The sequence below is a fragment of the Hemiscyllium ocellatum genome, chromosome 5 (genome assembly GCF_020745735.1).
Source record: "Hemiscyllium ocellatum isolate sHemOce1 chromosome 5, sHemOce1.pat.X.cur, whole genome shotgun sequence".
NCBI classification, from domain to species: domain Eukaryota; kingdom Metazoa; phylum Chordata; class Chondrichthyes; order Orectolobiformes; family Hemiscylliidae; genus Hemiscyllium; species Hemiscyllium ocellatum.
Window position 1 is genome coordinate 102,862,716 of NC_083405.1, and position 26,983 is coordinate 102,889,698.

General features: G+C 40.6%; 1 protein-coding gene across 5 annotated transcripts in view; it reads right to left on the minus strand.

Moving 5' to 3' along the window:
* znf438 (zinc finger protein 438) overlaps positions 1 to 26,983 on the minus strand; it is a 237,007-nt gene that overhangs the window by 42,466 nt on the left and 167,558 nt on the right. For 3 of the 5 annotated variants that reach the window (XM_060825596.1, XM_060825598.1, XM_060825597.1), the window contains 2 exons: positions 20,448 to 20,533; positions 5,042 to 5,167 (listed from right to left, as the gene is read on the minus strand). In XM_060825596.1, the coding sequence (XP_060681579.1) occupies positions 5,042 to 5,167; positions 20,448 to 20,533 (212 nt within the window). Of the gene's footprint in view, positions 1 to 5,041; positions 5,168 to 10,983; positions 11,086 to 20,447; positions 20,538 to 26,983 lie in introns of those variants that run through there. The other 2 variants (XM_060825600.1, XM_060825599.1) reach the window with 2 other exon arrangements.

Below are 26,983 nucleotides of genomic sequence, written 5' to 3' on the forward strand. Positions count from 1 at the left end.
ACCCCAGGGGGAGTCCAGACTTTGTCTATTTATCCTATCCATGCCCCTCATAATTTTGTAAACCTCTATATGGTCACCCCTCAGCCTTCGACGCTCCAGGGAAAACAGCCCCAGACTGTTCAGCCTCTCCTCATAGCTCAAATCCTCCAATCCTGGCAACATCCTTGTAAACCTTTTCTAAACCCTTTCACGTTTCACAGCATCCTTCCGATAGGAAGGAGACCAGAATTGCACACAATATTCCAACAATGGCCTAACCAATGTCCTATTACAGCCTTAACATGATGTTCCAATTCCTGTAGTCAATACTCTGACCAATAAAAGAAAGCATACCAAACGCTGCCTTCGCTATCCTATCTACCTGTGACTCCACTTTCAAGGAGCTATGAAGCTGAATTCCAAGGTCTCTTTGTTCAGCAACACTCTCTAGGACCTTATTATTAAGTGTATAAGTCCTGCTAAGATTTGCTTTCCTAAAATGCAGCACCTCGCATTTACCTGAATTAAACTCCATCTGCCACTTCTCGGTCCATTGGCCCAGCTGATCAAGATCCTGCTGTAATCTGAGGTAACCTTCTTCGCTGTCCTCTACACCTCCAATTTTGGTGTCATCTGCAAACTTACTAACTGTGCCTCTTATGCTCATATCCAAATCATTTATGTAAATGACAAAAGGTAGAGGGCCCAGCACCAATCCTTATGGCACTCCACTGGTCACAGGCCTCCATTCTGAAAAACAACCCTCCATCACCACCTTCTGTCTTCTACCTTTGAGCCAGATCTCTATCCAAACGGCTAGTTCTCCCTTTATTCTGTGAGATTTAACTTTGCTAATCAGTCCCCCATGGGGAACCTTGTCAAACGCCTCACTGAAGTCCATATAGATCACATCTACTGCCCTCATCATTCCTCTTTGTTACTTCTTCAAGAAACTCAATCAAGTTTGTGAGACATGATTTCCCACACACAAAGCCAAGTTGACTATCCCTAATCAGTCCATGCATTTCAAAATACATGTACATCCTGTCCCTCAGGATTCCCTCCAATAACTTGCCCACCACCGACATCAGGCTCACTGGTTTATAGTTCCCTGGCTTGTCCATACCATCCTTCTTAAATAGTGGGACCACGTTAGCCAACCTCCAGTCTTCCGGCACTTCACCTGTGATTATTGATGGTACAAATATCTTAGCAAGAGACCCAGCAATCACTTCTCTAGCTTCCCACAGAGTTCTTGTATCATGATGGTTTTTAATTTAGTCAAAAATCTCTTACAATAATACACGGCTTCATGCGTGGGAAAACATGTCTCACTAACTTGATTGTCACCTCTTCAAAAAAGCTCAAAGAAGATTGATGGAGGTACAGCATTAGATGTTGTCTGTATGGACTTGACCAAGGCATTTGATAGGGTTTCAAGTGGTAGACTGGTTAGTAAGGTTAGATCATACGGAATACAGGGAGAGTTAGTGAATTGGCTTAAACGTAGGACACAGAGGGTGGTGGTAGAGGGTTGCTTTTTTTTGTACTGGAAGCCTGTGACCAACGGTTTGTCACAACAGTTTGTACTGTGTCCCACTGCTTTTCGTCATTTATATAAATGAAGTGAATATAGGAGGAATGGCTAATAAGTATGCAGATGACACCAAAAGTAGTCGTGCATTGGACAGTGAAGGTGGTTATCTCAGAGTCAATGGGAACTTGATTAGACAAAGCCAATGGGTTGAGTGGCATATCGAATTTAATTTAGTTGATTATCAGGTGTTCCATTTTGATAAGGCAAATGAGGGTAGGACTTACACAATTAATGATAGGGCCCTACGGAGTGCTGTTGAAAAAAAAGAGATCTCGCGGTGCAGTTGCATAGTTATTTGAAAGTGGAGTTGTAGGTATACAGGGTGCTTGCCTTCATTAGTCAGTGCACTCAGTGTAGGAGTTGGGACATGATGTTGCTGCTGTGCAGGATATTGGTGCGGCCACTTTTAGAAAATAGTACTGCATTCAATTCTGGTCTTCCTGTTATAGGAAATACGTTGTTAAACATGAAAGGTTTCAGAAAAGATTGCCAGGATTGGAGAGTTTGAGCTATTGGGAAAAGCTGAATAGGCTGGGGATTTTTTTCTCTGGGGTGTCAGAGGCCGAGGGGTGACCTTATAGGGGTTTATAAAATCATGAAGAGCATGTATAGGGTGAAGAGTCAAGGTCTTTTTTCAGGTTTGGGGAGTCCAAAACTAGAAGACATAGGTTTAAGGTAAGAAGGGAAAGAGTTAAAAGTGTCCAGAGAGCCAATGGTTTCAGAGGATTGTGGGTGTATGGAATGAGCTGCCAGAGGCAGGTAAAATTACAACATTTAAAAGGCACCTGGATGGGTAGATGAATAGGAATGATCTACAGGGATATAGGCCAAATGCTGACAAATGGGACTAAATCAGTTTAGGATATCTGGTCAACACGGACAAGTCGGATTGAAGGGTCAATTTCAGTGCTGCATTAATCTCTGACTCTGTAATAAAGCATGCTCCAAATGATAACTTGTGGATGACCAGTTACATTTAAATTGTTGGCAATAATGTAAATGGCAAGTTTCAGCAGAAAACTGCAAAGTAGCTTACATTCTCATCTCCAATATTGTAAGGGAGAAATCGGAGTTTATTTGGTGGTGGTGGTGGTGGGGGGGGGAGGTGTTAGGGAGAAAGAAAAATAGGACAAAATAAATCGGATGAATGAAAACTCAGAATGGTTAATCCTGTGATTTCCCATTCTTTTTCTCATTCAGATCCCATTTCAAAGTTTAGAAACTGGTGCAACTTCAGAGTGATAGCAGGGGAGGGGTGTATGTACAGTTGTTGCGCGCACATTAATGGTTCTGCTCACAACCATTGAAAAGACTCTACTGGACATGATGCCACCAGTGCCAGGACTGTTCAACCACAGGCTTGTTTGACAGTCACCACTCTGAGGTGCCTCAGCATTCATACGACAATTGATTGTCACTCAGTGCCAATGGGGATATAGGAATCTCTGGTTAGCATCCACAGAGGAGACAGTACCTTCAATGTACGCTAGTGCAGAAGTATCCAGTTCTAGCATGTAAGCTGCATTGAGACTGTGTTCAAGTTTAAGCTGGTACATTAAGTACTGCCTACCTGATCATTTCTGCACATAGCTGAAACAAGTTTAGCAATTTTACTGAAAAATACAGCACTGAAAAACTCACCAAAGAACTACAGATAAAGGCACTGAATCTAATACTTACATTGGTTCTCTGAAGGGGTTTAATCCCATTTTCCTATCTGCTTTTCATATACATTTAAAATATCTTATCAAATTTTAACCCATTTCCCTTCTAAGAATTTTTGTTAAAAAAAATCTACTCCTATTTCTGGAAGGCCCATAAAGATATTACATTCTAATCTTCTGCATTATTGTTTGAGTAATGGTTTTAAACTTACATCTGCCAATGTCTCAGCAAGTTACGCAAATACATTTCTAAATATCAAACAGAAACATTGATGATCCTCATGGAGCTGGTATGCAGCTCCTACTCCTCTTTTCCAGCCGATTTGCCTTAAGAATCTATTGGCCGACTGAACAGTATTTAGATTTACTTTACCTCTGGAGTAACATTAAACTGTCTGTTACCTTTGCTACTTCTCATCTCCTTGAAATCTCCAAAGTATACCATAACTAGTCTAGGAGCTCTAGAACATGAATTCTTTAAATATTTTTGCAAAGTATTTTACTTAACATTTACGCATTTGTAACCTAAGCGAACTTAAAACTGCCTGTAATTTAAGACTGATATTTCAAATCTATATTCATTTGCCCAAAAGACTTACATAACCTTGAAAATTTCACTACCTTCCAGTTTGAAAGTTTTGCTTCCTTATTTGATTAAAAATAGTTGCATTTTTACTCTCCACTTGTTTTTGTTATGACATGGCAGTAAACCCTTCTACTAATTAAACCAAACTCACAGAAAGCTCACCTCGCCTTGTTAAAGAATGAGTGACAGAGAACTGCCCAAATTCCACTATTTAACAAAAATATCAATTACATTCTTTAACGCTGAAAGTGAACATTAAACAACAATTTACAACTATAAGCCTCCTTTCTCTTAAAGATTAGTTATCTACCTCCCACTCTATAACAATATACTGATACAATAAAGCCCCTATTAAATTTGCAGCAACTTAATTTTCAAAACCAAATAATGATTGTCATCTTCAGTGTCTTCCTCCATTTGTAGATCTTCCTGGGTTGTCTTCGGTCTTCTGCTGCAAAAATGTTTTATATGAGAAAGGTACCTTTGACATAGAGTGTGGTGAATAGCAGTCTTTCAATGGCAGCTGGTGCTCTTTTTGGCCAACTGTCCAAAATGCCTGTTTTTTTGAAATCCCAAATACCAGATCGTCTCATTGGTTCAGTGTTGTCAAACAGTAAAATTCAAACTCGATTGGGTTTTAGTATCTTGGGGCATAATTTAAATTGATTGGTTAAATTTAAATAGTTGTCAAAACAACTGGGGTATCTATTTTACAGCCAAATGTTACATATTTTCAATTTTACAGCACACTCTATGACTGCTAGTCAGTCACATGACAGGTGCTTGCCAGCTTTCACACTCTCTTAAAGGTACAGTACACACCTTCAACTTGCTCACATTTTTGAATTCCTAACTCTGCCTCTGAGGGCATTACCTGCTTCTCTTTGCAATCCCTCACACAGCAAGACAGATATCCTTTCTACATCTCAAAATTCATTCATTTAAAATAGTTTAAATTGACTGTGAGAGCTATACTTTTGCTGTTAAGTATTTTATATAGTTTTTAAAAAAATCCAAGAGCTACTAAACAATGGGTGTTGCAATCAAAGTTACTTGACATGAAAATTAATAGTTATGTAAAGGCTTATTGCAACTCTCATCGATTCTTTAACTATTTTCTCAAATAAATTTAACACATTTTTTGCTGAACTACAGCATAATTTTATACTGCGCAACACTTCTCCAAGTGCTAATTCAGATTCTACAGCTGTTTACCTTTGTCCTTATGTACACTGTTAGGCCCATCTGTCATTCCAGCATGCTTCTCTTGTGTATGTTGACCAAATGTAGTTGGCAATACTTGCTGTTTCTCATTTTGATTTAAATGAAATAACTGTAGTCCTGTAACAGTAAGTAATCAGTCACAAACCAATCTCTAAGGGTAGAAAGCAATCAAACTAAGTACTAATACTGCCAATATCCCTTGTAAAACTTTACTGGATTCCAAACCAGTAATTGAAAATATTCAAGCCATGATTTTAGTGACTGGAAAAAAACATTTTTGTTTAAACAAGGGACTTCTGGATGTTTACGGTATCATTATTCTATAATTTCATCCATTTATAATTAGACCTACTGATTTACAAATGATTGAATAAATCAAATTATGCTATACATGAGCTTTTAGTGATATTACTGTGATCCCATCCATTTTCCATTAAATTTACTAATTGGTAGCTTTGGAAATGATCCAGTTATCACCTCAAATATATCCCACATGGTACACAGGATGCTTCAGCCAGGAGTGGCTCAGTTTTGGAATGGGAGATGCAGAGGGCCTGGAAATGTTGTGAAAACAAGTTTAATTGAAGCATTTGAAGGGCATTAGATTGTCTGAAAAGAATTGGAGTGTTACGGCAAACACAATGGGCCAAATGGTCTCGTTCTGCACTATAACACTTATGGGATTCTGTACACTTCCAAAATGATTATTTTTAATTTTCTGTGAAACATTTAGAATAGAATCATCCATTTTATTTTCAAGGTAAGTAATGTCAGTGTTGGGAAAAGGGAGGTTTTCTATTTTAGGTACACAGGTCATAAAAAGCTCTTCCAAGTAAGGTAAAGCATTTTTAGAAGCAAAGTTAGTTCCCTCTAGTCTGTCCAAATGACGCACTTCAGCCCAAATCTCAGAAAAGCAATTGTTCCAATTTTTGACATCCTGTGTCACCTACAAGAGAAATTATCAAATTAGTATATGGTATTGCCGAATTAGAATAGGTTTTATGTTATAAGAATTAGAAACTTCCGGAGTGAAAAGAAACCAGCAGAGAAGGTAGTGTAATTATATCGCCCAGTTTTCTACTCTTATCCTGTAATGGATGCATTGTTTCCAATACTCCTTTCTAATCCCAGGCTTCTGCAATTCCCAAACAGATAGCATAGGTGGAGAACAGTAACTTGGGGACAATTGGATTTTAGAGAATGTACATTAATATATCCTATCCCCTTCCCTCCATCCAATGCTTTACTTTACAAATACCACAACTGTGAGATACATAAGATTATGCTTGAGTTTTGTACCTTTTGGTTCATAAGATGACTATATTTTGAAATGGTAACTTTAACTGTAAGGTGAGGGAAATGGGTCTTGTAACTTTTACTGGAGCCTGCTGAACAATAAAGCCGGGAGGTTTAATTGTTGGAGTTCTGAGGAAGATTTAGACTGTTATATTGGGAGGAAAATAGAAGGTAGTTACAATGACAGTATGGACTAATGACAGGAATGATGAAGCCCTCAATTAGTAGTGACACATCTCCCAAAGTAATCAAAAGGTGTTATCAATATTAACCTACAAACAGTTGTTCTGTAAATTATTGCTTTCTTTGCAAGGTAAAAAGGAATTCAGATTTTTGAATGATTGGGATTTCTTCTGGGGCAGAAAAGACCTGTTCAAAATGGATGGGTTTACGCTGGACTGGAAAAGGACCAGTATCCTGGTGGGGAGAATTGCTGGTGCTATTCGAGAGCTGGGGGAGGTGTCTTTAGCAGTAATGACAATAGAGGATGGTTCTCAATTTAAAAAGAGCAAGCTCATTACAAAAGACAGGCAAGAACAAGTCAGAGAACAAGGTAACTCTGATGAATTACAATGCATATATTTCGATGCAAGAGGTCCTACAGGCAAGGGCATGTGTGGGAACACGGGACTGGGACATCATAGCAAGAACAGAAACATGACGGAGGGAAGGACAGGACTGGCAGATCCATGGTCAGGATTTAGGTTGAATAGAAGGGATAGAAAGGGAGGCAAGAAAGAAGGGGAAAGGCATTTTAAATTATGGAAAACATTATTGCTGTACCAAGAGAGGGTATTTCTCAGGGATCTTCCAGTGAAGTTTATGGGTGGAACTCAGGAATAAGATGATGATGCTCACCCTAATGGGATTATACTATAGTCCCCCCACCCACGCCCTCCAATTATCAGAGGGAAACTGAGGAAAAAGTATGTACAGAGATCTCAGAATTATGCAAGAATTATAGGGTTGTAATAGGAGGGGATTTTAACTTTCCAAACATAGACTGGGACCGTCATAGTGTTAGGGGCTTAGATGGTGAAGAAATGTTAGGTGTGTTCAAAAAAATTTTCTTTATAAATATGTGGATATACCCACTAGAGAAAGAGCAAAACTTGACCTTCTCTTGGGAAATAAGGCAGGGCAACTAGGGAGAGAATAAGGCCCCTGAAAGATCAACAAGGTCATCTATGTGTTGAGTCACAGGGGATGAGAAAGATATTGACTGAATGTTTCACATCACCTTTTACTTTATAGAAAGAAATGGGGGCTAGGGAACTCAGAAATAAATATTGATTACTTAAAAACAGTACACGCTACAGATGAGGAAATGCCAGAAGTCTGAAAAAATATAAAGATTATAAAAAAAATTTTAAAAATCTCCAGGACCTGATCAAGTGTATCCAAGATGGTTGTGGGAAGTTAGTGAAGAAATCGCATGGCCCCTAGCAGAGATATTTGTTTCGTCTACAGCCATGGGTGAGGTGCCAGAGGACTGGAGGGTGGCTAATGTTGTGCCTTTATTTAAAATAATTGTGCCTGGATTTAGAGACCTGTGAGTTTGATATCAGTGGCGGGTAATTTGTTGGAAGGGATTCAGAGAGATACATCCACATGCATTTGGAGAGGCAAGGACTGATTAAGGACAGTCAACATTGCTTTGTCCATGGTAAACTATGTCCCACAAGTTTGAGTGAGTATTTTTGAGGATGGAACCAAAAAGATTGATAAAGGCAGAGCAGTAGATGTTGCTTACATGAACTTAGGAAAGCCTTTGACAAGGTTCCGCATGGTAGACTAATTAATAAAATTAGATCACATGGAATTCAGGGAGAATTGCCAACTGAATACAAAATTGGCTTGATGATAGGAAACAGAGTGTGGTGGATGAGGTGAAAGTGAGGACTGCAGATGCTGGAGATTTGAGTTGAAAATGTGGTACTGGAAAAGCACTGCAGGTCAGGCAGCATCGGAGGAGCAGGAGAATTGACATTTCGGGCAAGAGCCCTTCATTAGATGATGGAGGAGGGTTGCTTTTCAGATTGGAGGCCTGTGACCAGCAGTGTTCCACAGGGGTAGGTACTAGGTCCACGTTTGTATGCCATTTTATATCAATGATTTGGATGAGAATGTAAGAGGCATGGTTAGTAAGTTTGCCAGTGACACCAAAATTGGTGATATAGTGGACAGTGAAGAAAGTTATCTAAGATTATAAAGGGGTCTTGATCCATGGGACCAATGGTCTGAGGAGTGGCAGATGGAATTTAATAGATCATACAATCTCTACAGTGTGGAAACAGGCCATTTGGCCCAACAAGTTCACACCGATCCGCCAAAGATTATCCCACCTTATTACTCTGCATTTCATCTGACTAACGCACCTAGCCATCTCTGACAATATGGACAATTTAGCATGGCCAATCCACCTAACCTGCACATCTTTGGACTGTGGGATTAAAGCTGAGCACCTGGAGGAAACCCATGCAGATACAGGGAGAATGTACTAACTCCACACAGACAGTCGCCTGAGGCTGGAATTGAGCACAGGTCCCTGGTGCTGTGAGGCAGCAGTGCTAACCACTGAGCTACCGTGCTGCCCAATAATTTCAATAAATGTGAGGTATTGCATTTTCATAAAACAAGCAAGGGTGGAACTGATATCGTTCATGGTCGGGTCCTTGGTAGAGTTGTTGAACAGGGAATCAGGTACACGGTTCTTTGAAAGCTGTGGGTGGTTGAAAAGGTGTTTGCATGCTTGCTTTCATTGCTCAGACCATTACAAGACATTGGTGAGGCCAGTTTTGATGATGCTCTTTTGACTAGATAGTCTATAGCAAATTAAAAAGGAAAGAGCAATAAATAGAACCAACCAGGTTACACTTTAAGTAGAGAAAATGCTGAACCTACAATTCACTTGTAGAGATGATTCTGGAATTAGAGATGACCTAACTGGGAAAGTAAAAAAGTTAAACAATTCTTTGGAACTTGTGAGCACCTGAGAACTGTTAGTAATAAAAATTGTTATACCTTGGAGATTGGTGTGTAAAAAAGGCACATTTTATTTCTGCAGTTTAAAGTACAAGTTGCCTACAAAAGAAAACAGCGCTTAGTCAATAGCATTTTTATTTGTTTAGTGTTAGAATGTAAAAACAAATTGATATGTTACTCTTTTAGACATGAACTGGAAATTTGTATTTCTCTTCCTGTATTTGCAGCCCCTGTGGAGATCGCAACACAATAAAGACTTATCGTGTGATATTGCAGCATGGAAATTACCCAATTGCTCACACAATAATTCTGTGCACTACCAACTTACTGGAAAGAAGCTGGAAGGAATCTCTCAAACTAAACTGGGGTTGAAAGTCACTAATCTACGTAATATTCTACATTTAAAAATAATGCTGTGTAAACACCAGAAGCTCAAAGGCTCTGAAAAACAAATAAATCAACTTAAAAGGCTGGGTGAACTTGGGCAAGATAAGATAAAGTTCAAATGAAGTTTAAATAAAAGCAAGAGCATTTGGACTGGAAATGTGATCTCTTTTTCTCTTGCCACAAATGTTACCAGACCTGCTGAGTTTCTCAAGCACTACGCATTTTTATTCAAGATCCTGTGTTTAGATGGATCCATTAAGAATTAGGACTATCCTCCTCATTCTCCACCCCAACCACAAGTGAATTATCAATGTGATGTACAGAGTCCTGAAAATGAAACCAGTGCAGAGAAAGTGATCATTACACAATTGATCTCCTGTTTCCACACCACTTTAACAGGGCAACACGTCATACACATAGCTTGACACTATTCAGTTTTGATGAAGAAATTGGAAATCAATAGATCAAAATAACGGATTAATGAAAATTCTTCTTGATTGCAACATGAATGTAGAATGTAACCCTGATTAATTGAAATCAATTCTTAAATACATAATTAAGGCATTGACAATACAAATTTAACAGTCACAGAATTTTAGATCTGTTCATGTCTCAGCCCTCGCATACATTCCATGAGCAGAGAAACCTCTACTATAAGATAGGAGTTAAATGGAAGAAAATACCAGTGTCTCTGGCATTTTAAACTTTGGGTGACATTTCAAGGAAGCCCAGGTTGCAGACATTATTACTTGGAAAAGAACTTCACCAGAGAGCCTATGGCAATGTACGGAGACTAAAACTTTCCGTACTATCCTGACCTGGTTAGTAATTCAGAACTCCAGGCTAAGGTTCAGAGGACATGGGTTCAAATCCTATCATGGCATTGGGGAAATCTGAATTCCATATTTTAAAAAGCTGAAATAAAAAAAATTAGTCCAGAGACCTCATAACCACTGTCGATTGGTATAAAAATTTACACAATGTCTTTTACTGAAGGAAATCTGCCATCTTTACCTGATCTGGTCTACATGTGAATCCAGACCCAAGGCAATGTGGTTAACTGTTAACTGCCCTCCAGGAAATTAAGAATGGGCAATAAATATTGACTTAGCCAGTCCCAGTGAAGAATTAAAAAAACATGTATAGCTGAAAATTCCGCTGGTTCTGTCATGCACATAACCCCAGTCTAATACAACAAGGACGTGCCTGGAGTTTATGAATCAAAAGATCATACAAAGTCCACCTTGGGAAAGGCATCATCATACTTATCAGTTTTTTTTCCCGTATGTATCACTCTCTCTCTCTCTCTGTGCTTCTTACTCTTTGTCTTCTGCACTTATACCTTGTGGTTTAAGTCATTTAGACTCCTGTGATGGGAATATGAAAGGCAAATTAGCTACGGAAGAATAGGTTGGGAAGTTTCAGTCTCCACATCTAGCCATAGGCTCTGTGACGAGCTCTGTTCCAAGTAATAACACTACGCTTTAAGCAAATCACGTAAATATTCCACTTTACTCAGCAAAACATGGTCAGGGCTATTCAAACTCTCCAAATGTTAATAAGGGGGTGATTTCTGTAGAGCTAGTGCTACTTAAACTCAACATATTCACAATCATATACCTATCTTGTCTTTTTTTCCCATTCTTTCAAGAGATTTTTTGGCACGTATTAACATTTGGACTAAAAGGTAAAGACACAATCAAGAAGTTTGTGGACAACACAATTAGTCCATTAGTGAGGAGGATAGCTGAAGGCTGAAGTAAGGTAAGCAAAGGACTGGTCAGGTGAATAGAAAACAGAGAAGTACGAGATAATACATTCATGAGGTTAAACAAGGCAAAGAAATTCATAAGTAACACAAGAACACTGAAAATACTTTGCAGTGAACATCCTCAGATCCCCGAAAGTACCAGGAAAGGATAATAAAGTGGGTAAAAGGCATTTGAAATCCTTTGAAAACCTAAAAGATCTGCAGATGTTGTAATCCGAAACAAAACAGAAGTTGCTGGAAAAGCTTAGCTGGTCTGGTAGCATCTGTGAAAAGGAATCAAAATTAACATTTCAGGTCCAGTGACCCTTCCTCACAACTGTTCTGAAATATTAACTCTGATTTCTCTTCATAGATGCTGCCAGACCTCGTGAGCTTTTCTAGCAAACTTCTGTTTTTGTTTCTGATTTGAAATCATTCTCTTTATTAGCCAAGGAATACCAAATGAGAATGCAGAGATGTTACATAGCTGGAGCTACATAAATCATTACCTAGACCCAAAGTTGAGTCTGATGCGCAGTGTTGGCCACCTTATTATAGAAAGATGATAAATGCACCAGAGGCTCATTCTTCAGCCAGCACAAACACAATGGGTTAACTGGCCAAGAATGTCATAGGATCCTATGGCTGGCCAAGCTAACATTTATTCATCTATTGTGAATTGCTCTTGATGGTGATGGTGAGCTGTCTTCTGAAACTGCTAAGTACACATGCAATGTTGTTCACAAAGTTTCCAGAATTTTGACCCAGTGAGTGTGCCAGCGATCTAGCTTTGACCTAGATGGTGCCAAGCTTCTTCAGTGTTGTCGGAGCTGCACCCATCCAGGCAAGTGGACAGTATGATATCATTCCATTAATTTATGCCTTGTAAATGGTGCATCTGTTTTGGCAATTCAGGAGGGGGAGTTACTTGCCACAGAATTCACAGTTTTTGACTAAATACTTCAACAACAATGGTAACCCAAAGGGTATTAGCATGGTGTTTGATAAGGTAATATTATTGGATATTATGGGGAGATGGTTGCATATTCTTTTGTCGATGATGAACTTTGAAAAGGCAAGGACTGTGTGTGGGAAATCGTGTTTCACAAATTTGACTGAGATTTTTGAAGAAGGAACAAAGAGGATTGATGAGGGCAAAGCGGTAGACATGATCTACATGGACTCCAGTAAATCGCTCGACAAGGTTCCCCATGGGAGACTGGTTGGAAAGGTTAGATCTTATGGAATACAGGGAGAACTAGCCATTTAGATACAGAACTGGCTCAAAGATAGAAGACAGAGGGTGGTGGTGGTGGGTTGCTTTTCAGACCGGAGGCCTGTGACCAATGGAATGCCACAAGGACTGGTGCTCAGTCCACTATTTTTCATTATTTATATAAATGATCTTGATGTGAGTATAAGAGGTAAAGTTAATAAGTTTGCAGATGACACCAAAATTGGAGGTGTAGTGGACAGTGAAGAAGGTTACCTCGGATTACAATGGGATTTTGATCAGATGGGCCAATGGGCTAAGAAGTGGTAGATAGAGTCCAATTTAGATAAATGCCAGGTTTGGGAAAGCAAATCTTAGCAGTACTTATACACTTAATGGTAGGTTCCTGGGAAGTGTTGCTGAACAAAGACCTTGGAGTGCAGTTTCATAGCTCCTTGGAAGTAGAGTCGCATGGAGATAGGATAGCGAAGGCAGCGTTTGGTATGCTTTCCTTTCTTGTTCAGAGTCTTGAGTACAGGAGTTGGGAGTAAAAAATGAGGTCTGCAGATGCTGGAGATCACAGCTGCAAATGTGTTGCTGGTCAAAGCACAGCAGGCCAGGCAGCATCTCAGGAATAGAGAATTCGACGTTTCGAGCATAAGCCCTTCATCAGGAATAAGAGAGAGTAGCCAAGCAGGCTAAGATAAAAGGTAGGGAGGAGGGACTAGGGGGAGGGGCGATGGAGGTGGGATAGGTGGAAAGAGGTCAAGGTGAGGGTGATAGGCCGGAGTGGGGTGGGGGGGGAGAGGTCAGGAAGAGGATTGCAGGTTAGGAGGGCGGTGCTGAGTTGAGGGAACCGACTGAGACAAGGTGGGGGGAAGGGAAATGAGGAAACTGGAGAAATCTGAATTCATACCTTGTGGTTGGAGGGTTCCCAGGCGGAAGATGAGGCGCTCCTCCTCCAGCCGTCGTGTTGTTATGTTCTGCCGGTGGAGGAGTCCAAGGACCTGCATGTCCTCGGTGGAGTGGGAGGGAGAGTTAAAGTGTTGAGCCACGGGGTGATTGGGTTGGTTGGTTCGGGCGGCCCGGAGGTGTTCTCTGAAGCGTTCCGCAAGTAAGCGGCCTGTCTCACCAATATAGAGGAGGCCACATCGGGTGCAGCGGATGCAATACAGGAGTTGGGAGGTCATGTTGCAGCTGTACAGGACATTGGTTAAGCCACTTTTGGAATACTGCAGACAATTCGGGACTCCTTCCTAGTGGAAGGATGTTGTGAAACTTGAAAGGATTCAGAAAAGATTTACAAGGATGTTGCCAGGGTTGGAGGATTTGAGCTAGAGGGAGAGGTTGAATAGGCTAAGGCTCTTTTCCCTGGAGCATCGGAGGCTGAGGGATAACCTGATAGAGGCCTACAAAATCATGAGGGGCTTGATAGGATAAATAGACAAGGTCTTTTTCCTGGGGTGGGGGAGTCCAGAACAAGAGGGCAAAGAGGAAAGATATAAAAGAGACATAAGGGGTAACATTTTCATGCAGAGGGTGGTGCCTGAGTGGAATGGGCTGCCAGAGAAAGTGGTGGAGGCTGGTACAATTGCAACATTTAAAAGGCATCAGGATGGGTATATGAATAGCAAGGGTTTGGAGAGCTATGGGCTGGGTGCTGGCAGGTGGGACTAGATTGGGTTGAGATATCTGGTCAGCATGGACAAGTTGGACTGAAGGGTCTGTTTCCGTGTTGTACATCTCTATGACTCTATGGACATTGCCTGACACGTGAGGCATGACATTACTTGTCAATTCTCGGCCCAAGCTTCAAAGTTGACCAGGTCTTGCTGTATAAGGATGTGGACTGCTTCAGTACGTGAGAAATCAAATTGTACGGAATATTTATTTGCAATCTTCAATAAACATTACCAGATACTGAAGCAGTCCACGTTCAAATGCAACAAGATCTGGACAATATCCAAGTCTGGGCTGACAATTTGCAACTAACATACATGCCACACAAATGCCAAGGAATGGTAATCTCCAATCAGTGACAATCTAATCACCTGTGTTGACATTTAATGCTGTTACTGGAACTCCCACCATTAACATCCTTGGGTTACCAGTGACCAGAACCACAACTGGACTCGCTACATAAACACAGTGGCTACAAGAGTGGGTGAGAGCCTTGGAGTACTGCGGTGAATAACTCACCTCCTGATCCCTAAAGCCTGTCCACTATCTACAAGGGACAAGTCAGGAGCATGATGAATTTCCCAAATGCCTGGAGAGTGCGGCTCAACAACACTCAAGAAGGTTGACACTATCCAGGACAAAGTAGCCCACTTGATTGGCATCACATCCACAAGCATCAACTCCCTCCACCACCAAAGCATGTACTATTTACAAGATACACTACAGAAATTCACCAAAGATCCTTAGACGGCACCTTCAAAACCCCCAACCTTGTCCATCCAGAAGGACAAGGGCAACAGAAACATGGGAACATCACCACCAACATTTCCCCTCCAAGCCACTCACCAACCTGACTTGGAAATATATCACTGCTCCTTTACCACCGCTGGATCAAAATCCTGGAATTCCCTCGCTAATGGCATATGGATTGCAGCAGTTCAAGAAGGCAGTTCACCACCACATTCTCAAGGGTATTTCGGGATGGGAAATAAATTCTGGCCAGAAAGCGCTACCCACGCTCCACGAATTAATTTAACAAAAGAATTCTAATCCTACAATGAAGGGAAGGTCACAGTGGTGCTGTTAAAGATGTTTGGGCTGAGGATTCAAACTGGTGAAACTCCTGCAGCCCGTCAGGACCCAAGGACTTTTCATCCAGCAGTTCCAACAACTTGCTGAGCTGCACCTCCCTGGCGATTGTATTTTTCTTGAGTTCCTCCAATCCTTCCACTTCATGATTTACAGCTGTTCCTGGGATTAGCACTGATGCCGGTTTATCTGTTGCAATAATGTAGTCATTGAAAAATTATCCAGGATGGTATTCTATTGTACATAAGCAATTAGTGCACCTATACTTTACAGTAATCTGATATAAAGGAAGTACAAGTGCTGATTCCATGAAGCAAAATGATATGATCAAATTGGGTAACAGGATAAAAACCCTTTATCTCAATACAGTTGTGTTATCAGGAGGTTTATTCTATAGGTTAATGCTTGCATGAGCCACCAAACTCAATAGGGTAAAGCTGGAAAACAGGAAGAATCCAGAAAGAAAGAAAGATGTAATATTGTTGAATATTGATGTGTGCCTCATCATGAAAATGTCCAACACACTACACGGCAGTGGAGCTTCAAAGTTCTGCACTGAAGAAAACAAACTTCATTTCCTTATTCAGTAAATGTCTTCATCAGCATTTACATCTCTTTGATCCATTCCCTCGACTACTTGATCTGTCCTGAGGTGTGCAAATTCCAACCAAATTGCTCAGGCTAGCACAAATTTCAATGCTAACTAAAATAAGATTCATCTCTGCCTGCTGGAAAAAAATTTATGCCGAGATATTTTAAGAAAGAAATGGGACGTGCAAGGAGTAATAGTTTATTTTTTAAACTGTTAAACAGAATGGCAACATTATACAGTTGTATGCAGAGGAACCTCGATTGTCCCGCATTCAATTATCCAAATATTGGATTATTCGTCAAGATTGCAATCTCCCGAGGCTTGGCTAAACTGTGTTACCCAACATTCAATTATCCAGAATGCGATTAACCGAATGAAGTACTCCCCACCCATGTCCATCAGATAATCGAGGTTCCTCTGTACATAGACAGTAGAGTACCTTTTGGTAAGCACAAAATATAAATTGGAAAACTAGTTCATTAAGTGAGAGATGCCATGAGGTATGAGATTCTGCTAACCGCCTCCAAGAAAGCTTTGTGTCAGGTACAATTCACAAAAAGAAATACAATCCGTCAAAATCCCATCATAAAGCCAGAAAAGTCCGCTGTTCTAATCACATTTTACAGATGTTAAGCAGTTAATAAAACCTCTTTCTTATCAATTAGTTCTTGATTAAAAGTGGCTTTCTGGCTGAATCAAGACACACATTACTTTTTTTGGCAGAGATTAATAACACTGTTGTCAAAGTATCCTGCCTTTGTCACTGAATGACTATCATGCAAACCATCTGCAATGTTAGCATCTGTTGGTGGTCTCCTGGGCAGATGTTTTAGTCTTGCTTTCTTGTCACTGGCATTGGCTACATTATTGCAACAGATGTAGACAATCAGAAAAGTGTTCATTCCCATGGTGAATTATCCTGGACTGTGCTTTCTATTTTGCATAAGAAATAGGTGCACCTGCACTTTGCTGGAATCAGATATAAAGGAATTGCAAGTGTTAATATATTGAAGCACAATTACATGGTCAAAAGAAGTCACAGACAAAAGTCTTGGTCTCAGAGTAGTTTTATATCAACAGGTTTTATTCTGTAGGTTAATGTTTGTAAGTCCAAACATAATTAATTAAGTAAAGCTGGAAAACACAAAAAAATCCAGAAAGAAATAAAAATGCAATATTGCTGAATACTAAACTAATCTATTACTGAGCACAGCATGTTGGAGCTACAGTGTTTTTGTATCAAGGTAACCCCATAGGCATGTCCTCCCTCACTGAATTCTCAATCACACGTTTGGTGCCCAGAAGAAGTATTAAGTCGAACCAGAATGTTTTGCTGCAAAGGAAAATGCATCATAGAGTATGCATATTCATGTGGGCTGCAGCATTCACAATCTTGATATGAAGGATCAGGAGGATGAATGTATGCTACCATAAATGAACAACAGACGTTTTAAATCAGGTGCTGAAAAATATTCCGCAAATTTCTAAAATGCAAATATAGTGATTGAGATAGATTTGTTGAGTTGGCGACGGAAGAGAATAGACAAACAGAAGAAAAGTAAAATCCAATAGCAAAGCTTAAAGAGGTCCACAGAGGTTGATCCAAAAATGGCTAAGGGAATTTAAGAGATGTTGAGCTTACAACCAAGTGTGTAGTAAAAGAAAAACACACATAGATGCAGAAGACTACCTTGCTAACTTGGTTACATAATATTTTGGACATGCTTAGTTTCTGAAAGTCACCGAGTTGATGAGGAACAAAAACAATGAAAGCTCGAACAGTATCTGTTGAGAGAGAAACCAAAATAAAATTTTGAGTCCAATATGACTTCTTCAGAACTGAACAGGGGTAGAAATGTGATGAGTTTGTCGTATTGGGAAAGGTGTGGGGAATAGAATAGAATTCCTGAAGAAGGGCTTATACCGAAACGTCGAATTCCCTGTTCCTTGGATGCTGCCTGACCTGTTGCGTTTTTCCAGCAACACATTTTCAGCTCTGATCTCCAGCATCTGCAGACCTCACTTTCTCCTCCAATAGAATAGAATAGTTGTGTACTGTGACTTGGACGTTTTACAAAAAAAAGTATAGTGAAGTACTTAAATCACCATCCCATGGTGCCTATAATAACAACAGAAGGCAGAGATAAGAAAACGAATGTAAGACAAAGTCCACCTTAGCTCAATTAATGGTTTCTGGGTTCAGGAAAAGACAGTACCACTGCAAGATTACCATGTGGGGCTGCTGCCAAAGCAGGCCTCCACACCAGGATACTGGAATCCCAGCCATAAGACTCCAGAGAAGCTGCCCACAGGATCCCTCCTCCACCTAGCATAAGTCTTCTCCACTGATAGTGGTTCCCCAAGCTTGCCCCTCTGTCAGCCATATCCTTGACACCGCTGCCAGAATCCCGATCCAGGCTCACCACCTCCCACCTCCTGGACCCCATGAAGCTGCCTTCCGCCAAAAGGTGAGAAAAAAAAGAAAAGCAGATGGAATGGACAAAGCCAGGCACAAGAGCCCTGCGCTGTCTACTCTGCCACTGCCATCTTGCTTGTTTTATGGTTATGTAGAAGGACAGATCAAGGAAAGATTAAAGAGTGAGAGACATTAAATGACAAGGATGTCATGGAGAAAGGAGTGATGATTGGATTATAGATACAAAACATTTTAAATGTTTATGGAAAAATGAAGGACAAATCTGTGAAGTAAGCAAACATATTAAAATAATGTAGACTGAACCAAGAATAAATCATGCTCATGATATGAAGTTGTTGAATTCTGTGTTGAGTCCAGAAGCTGTAATGTACGGAAATGCAAAATGAGATGCTATCCAAATTCTCATCTATTTTGCAGCTTGCACTAGATTTCTGTGGAAGACTTTGCAACACCAAGAACAGAAATGTGAACATGACAGCAAGGTGTTGAATTAAAATGTAAAGCAACTGGAAGGATGATGCCATCTGTGTGGACTGAATGAAGGTGTTCTGCATAATGTCAGCTTGCATGGTTTCCTCCCAAAGTCAAGAATGCATTGTGAACAGCAAACACAGGAGACTAAGCTGAAACAAGCATAAATAAATCAGTTTCACCTCAAAGTAATATTTGGGGCTTTGGACAGTGAGGAGAAAGGATGTAAAAGTCTAGAAGTCATAACTCCTCAGAATGCAAAGGAAAGTGCCACTGGATGGGGTTTATGTGCTCGAAGTGATAGAGCAAATAATTAGGGCCCTTGCAAGTATCCACACTTATGCCTTTGTCTACAGTAAGTGAGGCAAGTTAAAGGAGAGATTATTAAGCAAGTCTGTTTGGTTGTCAGTTCAAGGGAGAAGCAGAGGGTCCCCAGATTATCCATATTGGGTACTGAGTTAACCTGGGAAAGATTTCCCAGGCACAAGACTTCAGCATATCAACATTTAACCTTTGGATATGGTACAGAAAATGTATACCAGGATGTTGTCTGGTATGGGGGATTTTAGCGATGAAGAAAGGTAGGATAGACTGGTTTGTTTTCACTGGAACACAGGAAGTTGAGGGGCAATCTGATCTAAGTTTAATATTTGTGAATGGCATAAATATAATGGAAAGTCTCAGGGGTGGAGACCCTGAGGTGAAGAGGTCAATCACTAGGGGACACAGGTTCAAGGTACAGGGTGGAGCATTAAGAGAGATGTGCGAAGCAAGTTTTTCAAACAACGGGTGGAGAGTACCAGGAATACGCTGCCAGAGGTGGTACTGGAAGCAGACACAGTAGTAACATTCAAGAAGCACCTAGGCAAACATATGATTGGGAGGGGAATAGTGGGATATGGATCCTGTAAGTGAAAACAGTTTTGGTATAGAAGGGCCAAATGTGTCAGTGCAGGCTTTGAGAGCTGAAGGGCCTGTTCCTGTGCTGTATTATTCTTTGTTCTTTGAATTGAAGTCAATAAATTCAACAGTGTTTCAAATCAATTCTCCCAATTTCATGGCATTCAGGTGACAAAGAATAATAATGGTCAACTACAAGGCTTACTGTTGACTGCCCTATATGTCTGATGGCACTACAAAACTAAATGCAATAACATTTAACAAAAAGACAACATACTACACTTCATTTCTCTAAATGAATCCTCATTATTCTTCCTTTCCTTTCATCATTGTGTACCTTAATGATAACTTTCTATTAATACTATGCACTTAAGATCACAGAACACAATGCAGTTTCACCAATGGGCAAACAGATAAAGTAGGTCACTATAGATGACTGGGGGTTAACATGCATTTAGTGACATAAGTGCAAACATAATTAATTCAAATTAAAACATATTCCTAATTTTCTACCTGAAAAGTATATACTTCATCAATTTACAAGATTTCCTAGTGCTCCAAGTTAGTCACTCCATTTACTGAAAGATAATACCTTACCAGCAGCCTTTGATGAGTCATGAATAAAACCCTGCATCTGTTCACAGCTTTGTATTTGGCTGTCATCTACACTGTCAACTTCTTGTCTGTAACAAAAAAAAATGCAGAATACTCTCTTGTGTAGAGGCAAACACAATTGATTCAACATCATGTATTGCTAACATTACATGCCACTTCATTTCAGGTATTTATACAATTCAGTAAAATAATGTGATAAAAACATGATGAAATCAAAACATTCGATGCTCATAAATCATGCATGTTTACATACAGGTCACACGTTTTCTTATTTCAAAACCTATGAAGCATAATTCATACAGCAGAGTCTTTAACTCAAAACACAAGAAAAAATGATTAAGGCAGTGAAATGTAAGGACAAAATCTGTGACTTTTAAAATAAAGTGACATACTGCAGGAGAGAAGAAATTGCAACAATATGACTATGCTCTTCAATTACAACTGACAATTCACTATTGCTAGTTAGTATTGCCTTGTTCCATAAATGGATCCAGTTTTAAATTTTATTTCACCATAAACACATTTTCTATTTCCTACTGCAATGGGTTCAGTTAGGCAACTGTGAATGACTGGACATGCAATCCAAGCAATTGCACTAAGAATTCAAATTATACAGGTTTAAACTTGGATTTTGATACTGAATTCAGTGCAAGAAAATTTGAAAATACAAAGTGAACATAAAACTGCGACATTGCCATTAAAACTGGCTCACGATTTGGTTAAGGAAACATGAGATAAACTAGCATGGCTATGGCTCCAGTATCACACCAACTGGATTAACTCTTGACTTCCCTGTGAAGTGGCCCAACATGCCACTCAGTTACGGATCAGCAGTAAATGGCAGAGAGGTAATGTTAAACTTGCAGAAAACCTTGATCAGACACACTTCAAGTTCTATGAACAGTTCTGGTCTCAAAATATTAGATTTTTAAAAGTCATTCAGGGATGGGGGACTTGCTGGCTGGACCAGCTTTTATTGCCCATCACTAATTGTCCTTAACATGATAGTGGCAGTGGTGAGCTATCTTCTTGAACTGCTGCTATCCATTTGGCAAAGGTACAGTCAGTGAGAGAGTTTCCAGGCTTCTGACCAACAACACAAAAACAACGGCAATACAGAAAAAGAAAACGTACAGCCCAGGAACAGGCCCTTCGGGCCTCCAAGCCTGAGCTGATCCAAATCCAGTGTCTAAACCTGTCGCCCAATTCCTAACCATCTGTATCCCTCTGCTCCCCACCTACTCATGCATCTGTCGAGACACATCTTAAATGAATTTACTATGCCTGCCTCTACACATGGGTGTCTGGAACATGTTGCCAGCAGAGGTAGTAAAGTACTTGCCGTGTGTATCCCCCTTAAACTTTTCACCTCTCACCTTGAAAGTGTGACCTCTCGTATTGAATCCCTCACCCTGGAAAAAAAACATATCTCCATCTACCCTGTCTATGCCCTTTATGATTTTGTAAACCTCAATCAGGGTCCCCCTCGATCTCCTTTTTTCTATTGAAAACAAATCTAACCTACTCAACCTCTCTTCATAGCTAGCACCTTCCAAACTAGGCAACATCCTCGTAGACCTTCTCTGTACCTTCTACAAAGCGTCCACATCCTTTTGGTAATGTGATGAACAGAACTGTACACGGTAAAGTTCCAAATCAGGAGGGGTGAATGGGTTTGAGAGGAACCTGCAGGTTGTGGTGCTTCCATTCACTTGTTGCACTTGTCTTTCTTGATGGTATTAATCATGGATCTGGTAGGTGCAGTCTGAGGAGCCTTGGTGAATTTCTGTAGTGCATCTTGTAGTTTGCTCACATTGCTACTCCTGTGAATCAGTGGTGAATGTTTTCGATGCTAATCAAGTGGGCTGTCAGGCTTCTTGAGTGTTGTTGGAGCTGTTCTCATCCAGTTAAGTGGGGAGAGTTGTTCCCTCTACCTGGGGAGCTCTGTTAATGTTGATTGACATCCAGACACACAACTTCTACTTCCAAAAGCTACAGCTTCACACAGACTTTGAAGGTCTACCCAGTAGAAAAAAATTAGAATGGTGGATGGAATGAGCTGACAGAGGGGTGGTGATGACTGGTACATGAATAGGAAGGGCTTTGAGAGATATGGGTCAAATGCTGGCAAATGGGACTGGATTAATTTAGGATATCCGGTCAGCATGGAAAAATTGGAACAAAGGATCTGTTTCCATGCTGCACATTTCTATAACTCTGTCAACGTAGGTGGGGTGCATTCTGGCACATTCCTGACCTATGCCTGAAATGGTGGACTGGGTATGGGGAGGTCAAGTGATGATTTTTTATTGCGGGATTCCTAGTCTTGGCCTGCTCTTGTAGTCACTGCATTTATGTGCCTAGTCCAGTTCAGTTTCCAGTCAATGGTAACACCCAAATAGTTGGTCGGGGTGATTTAGCGATGGTCATGCCACTGAATATCAAAGTGTGATATTTGGATTCTCTCGTTTTGATAGGTTCATTGCCTGACACTATGTGGTGTGGATAATATTTGTCACTTGTCAACCCAAGCCTGGATACTGTCCCGATCTTCGAGGAGAAAGTGAGGACTGCAGATGCTGGAGATCAGAGCTGAAAATGTGTTGCTGGAAAAGCGCAAGTCAGGCAGCATCCAAAGAGCAGGAGAATCGACATTTTGGGCATGAGCCTTCCTGAAGAAGGGCTCATGCCCCAAATGTCGATTCTCCTGCTCTTTGGAAGCTGCCTGACCTGCTGCGCTTTTCCAGCAACACATTTTCAGCTACTGTCCTGATCTTGCTGGCTTCAGTAACTGAAGTTGTGAATGATGCTAACAATTGTGTAATTATCACATTCAGACTTCTGATCTTATGATAGGGAGAAAGGTGACTTATGAAATAGTTGAAGGTAGATGGACCTAGGACAGAATGCTGAGCAATTTCTGCAAAGTCGTCCCACAGCTGAGATGATCAACATCTCAGAATCAGTATCACCTTCCTAAGTGCTAGATATGACTTCAACCAGCAGAGAGTTTTCTCCTGACTCCAGTTTTGCGAGGGTTCCATGATACCACATTGAGAGAAATAAGGCCTTCATGTCAAGGGCAGTCAGTCTCATCTCGCCTCTAGAATTCAGCTCTTTTGTCCATGTTTGAATTAAGGCTGCAATCGTCAGGAGTTGAATGGCCTTGGTGGAATCATTAAGCAGCTTATTGCTAAGCGAATTCTACGTGACAGCACAGTTAATGACCCTTTCAATTGCTTCAGTGATGATCGAAGTTGACTGATGGGGTAGTAATTGTTCAGTTTGGATTTCTCCTGCTTTTTGTGTACACGACGTACCTGGCAAATTATTGACAGAGCAGTTTAACTGTCAGTGTTGTGGCTGTACTGAAACAGACTGGCTACGTTTGGATCAAGTTCTGGAGCACCAGTCTTCAGTGCCATTGCCAGAATTTTGTCAGAATCCGTAGTTTTTGCAGCATCCTATAGCTCCAGCTGTTTCTTAATGCGACAGAGCGAATTAAATGGCTGAGGAGTGGCATTAATGATATTGGGGTGCTCTGTAGGAGACCAAAATGAATACCCACTTGGCAATTCTGACTGAATACAGTCAAGAATGCTTCAGTCTCATCTTTTGAACTGATGTTTTGGACAACCCAATTTTTGAGGTTGGAGATATTAATGAAGCTTGCTCCTCCAGTGAGTTATTCGGGTCCATGAACTGTCCACCACCATTCATGACAATGTAACAGGACTGCAGATCTTAGATTTGGTCTATTGGTTTTGGAAAGGCTTAACCCTGTCTTTAACTTGCTGCTTATGCTGTTTGGTACATGAGTAGTGTCGTGTTCTGGCTTCAAGAAGTTGACACTTCTGTTGTCACTGGTGCTACTGCTGACATGCCCTCCTGCACTCGTCATTAAACACTGACTTAATGGTAATGGTAGATTAGAGGATATGCCAAGCGATTAGGTTGAAGATTGCGTTCAATTACATTTCTGCTGCTGCTGAGGGCTGACAGTGCCTCCTGGATGCCCAGTCTTGGGTTGTTAGAACTATTTGAAATCTAAGAAAAAGTGAGGACTAGAGATGCTGGAGATCAGAGTTGAAAAGTGTGGCACTGGAAAAGCAACAATAGGCCAGACAGCAGCCAAAGAGCAGGAGTGTTGATATTTCAGGCATAGGCCCTTCATTAGCAATGTGTCTACTTGAAATCTAACCAATTTAGCACAGCAATAATGCCACAGAGCACAATTAAAAATCCTCAATATGAAGGTGGGCCTTCATCTCCACGTAGAAATATGTGGTGGTCACTCCTCCTATCAACACAGATTGTTGAGGTTCAAATATGTTTTTCTTTGTTGGTTTCAACACCTGCTTAGGATTTGACTAACTCTGTCTGTTGTGGTGCTGCTGAGCCATTCTTGATGATAGACACTGAAACCCTCCACCCACAGTATTTTGTCACCCTGAGTGCTTCCTTCATGTGATGTTCAACACAGGAGTAATGATTCATCAGCTCAGGGTGGTATGTGATAATCAACAGGAGGTAGCTAGTCCATGTATGACCTGACATGTCATGGGGTTTGAAGTCAATATTCAGGATTCCCAAGGCAACTCCCTCCTAACTGGATACCACTGTGGTATTCGGGACATCATCAGTAAGATTAGATTCTGAGTGTATAACTATGTCAGGATGTGAGATAACTGTCCTAAATTTTGCACACAATCCCAAATGTTATTAAGGAGACTCAAGGATGTTTGTCAGGGTTGAGTGTCTTGTTTTTCTGCTGCTTAGTCCAGTTTCATTCCTTCTGAGACTTTTTTTTTAGAAATTTAATACAATTGAGTGACTTGTTAGGCCATTAGAGAAGCCAGTTAAGAGCCTGGTCTGGAATCACTTGTAGGCAAGACCAGTTAAAGATTAATTTTAATGACAATCAACAACGGCTACATGGTCACCTACTGGAGTCCTTTAATTCCAGATTTTTTAAACATTTAAATGACACCATCTGTTTTGGTGGGATTTGAATCTGGGTCCCCAGAGCAGTATCTGGGTCTCTGGATTACTAGTTTAGTAACATTACCAACACATTATTACCTTCAGGTGATATAAAAAAGATTCATATATGTAACAGAAGACTAAACATTGCGTCAGTAAACATGTTACAGCAAGGACGTGGTCATCTAGCTGATTGTATCCATGCCACTTCTCTGCAGGAGCAACCCAGCTATTCCCAGCCTACCCCCTGCAGCCTTTGTCCGTTCTTTTCACTAGCTTTGAGGTTTGTGAATCCTTGGAAGTTTATTACTCCATGTATTTTATTAGCCACTTGTAACCAAATAAATTATTTTCACTCTGGCTTGTTCCTGTCTTTTTCCATAGAATCTTAAGATTTAGGTTGGCTATGATCATTGTCCCCTAAACATTCCCCAACAGACACTTGACACATTGGAGCCACCTCATTCCCAAGAACCAGATCTACCAGTAAAACATGCTAACCCACAAAATTCGTCTTCATACTCCTCATGATCTCTTCCCCATATATCACAGTTTACAATTAGAACATTAACGTTGATCACTATAAGTTCTATTTCATTTTTGCACATCTCTAATTTCCTTGCAAATTTATTGTTCAATGCCTTTGCCACTAATTACTGGGCTACTCTGTACATCCAGTAGTTAACAGGATCTCTATTGTTTCATAGCTTCGACCAATTGAATTTGAATTGAATTTATTGTCACGTGTACTGAGACATAGTGAAAAACTGTGTCTTGGGAGCAATACAGGTAGATCACATAGTTAAATAGCATAGATTGTAAATAATAGGTAAACAACAGCAAAAACAAAAACGCAGGTACAGGCAAATGTTAAGAGTTTGAAAGTCCATTCAGTATTCTAACAACAGTAGGGTAGAAACTGTCTTGAAACCAGCTCGTAAGTCCATTTGGGCTTCTGTATCTTCTCCCTGATGGTACAGGTTGTAGAAAAACATTGCCAGGGTGGGATGGATCTTTAAGAATGCTAGTGGCCTTTCCTTGACAGTGGCCTGGTAGAGGGATTGTGTAGATGGGAGGTTGGCCTTTGTGACTGTCCGGCTGAGTTCACCACTCTCTGTAACCATCTCCAATCTTGAATAGTACAGTTGCCATACCAGGTAGTGATACATCCAGACAAAGTGGTCTCAATGGCGCACCTATAAACTTTGGCAAGGGTTTCCGTCATCATGCTAAATCTCCTCAGCTGCCTGTGGACAACCACTCCCAGAGGCTTGACACTCTCCACTCGTTCCACCTCTGTGTTGTTAATGTGTAGGGAGGGGGAATGAATAACATGCCGCCGGAAGTCAATAATGAGCTCTTTGGTTTTGCTGGCATTGAGAGCTAGGTTGTTTTCAGTGCACCATTTTCCCAGGTCTTCCACCTCCCGTCTGCAGTCTGTTTCATCGCCATCTAAGATTCGACCGGCCATGTGGTGTCATCAGCGAACTTGTAAATGGCATTTATCTGGTATTGGCGATGCAGTCATGGGTATA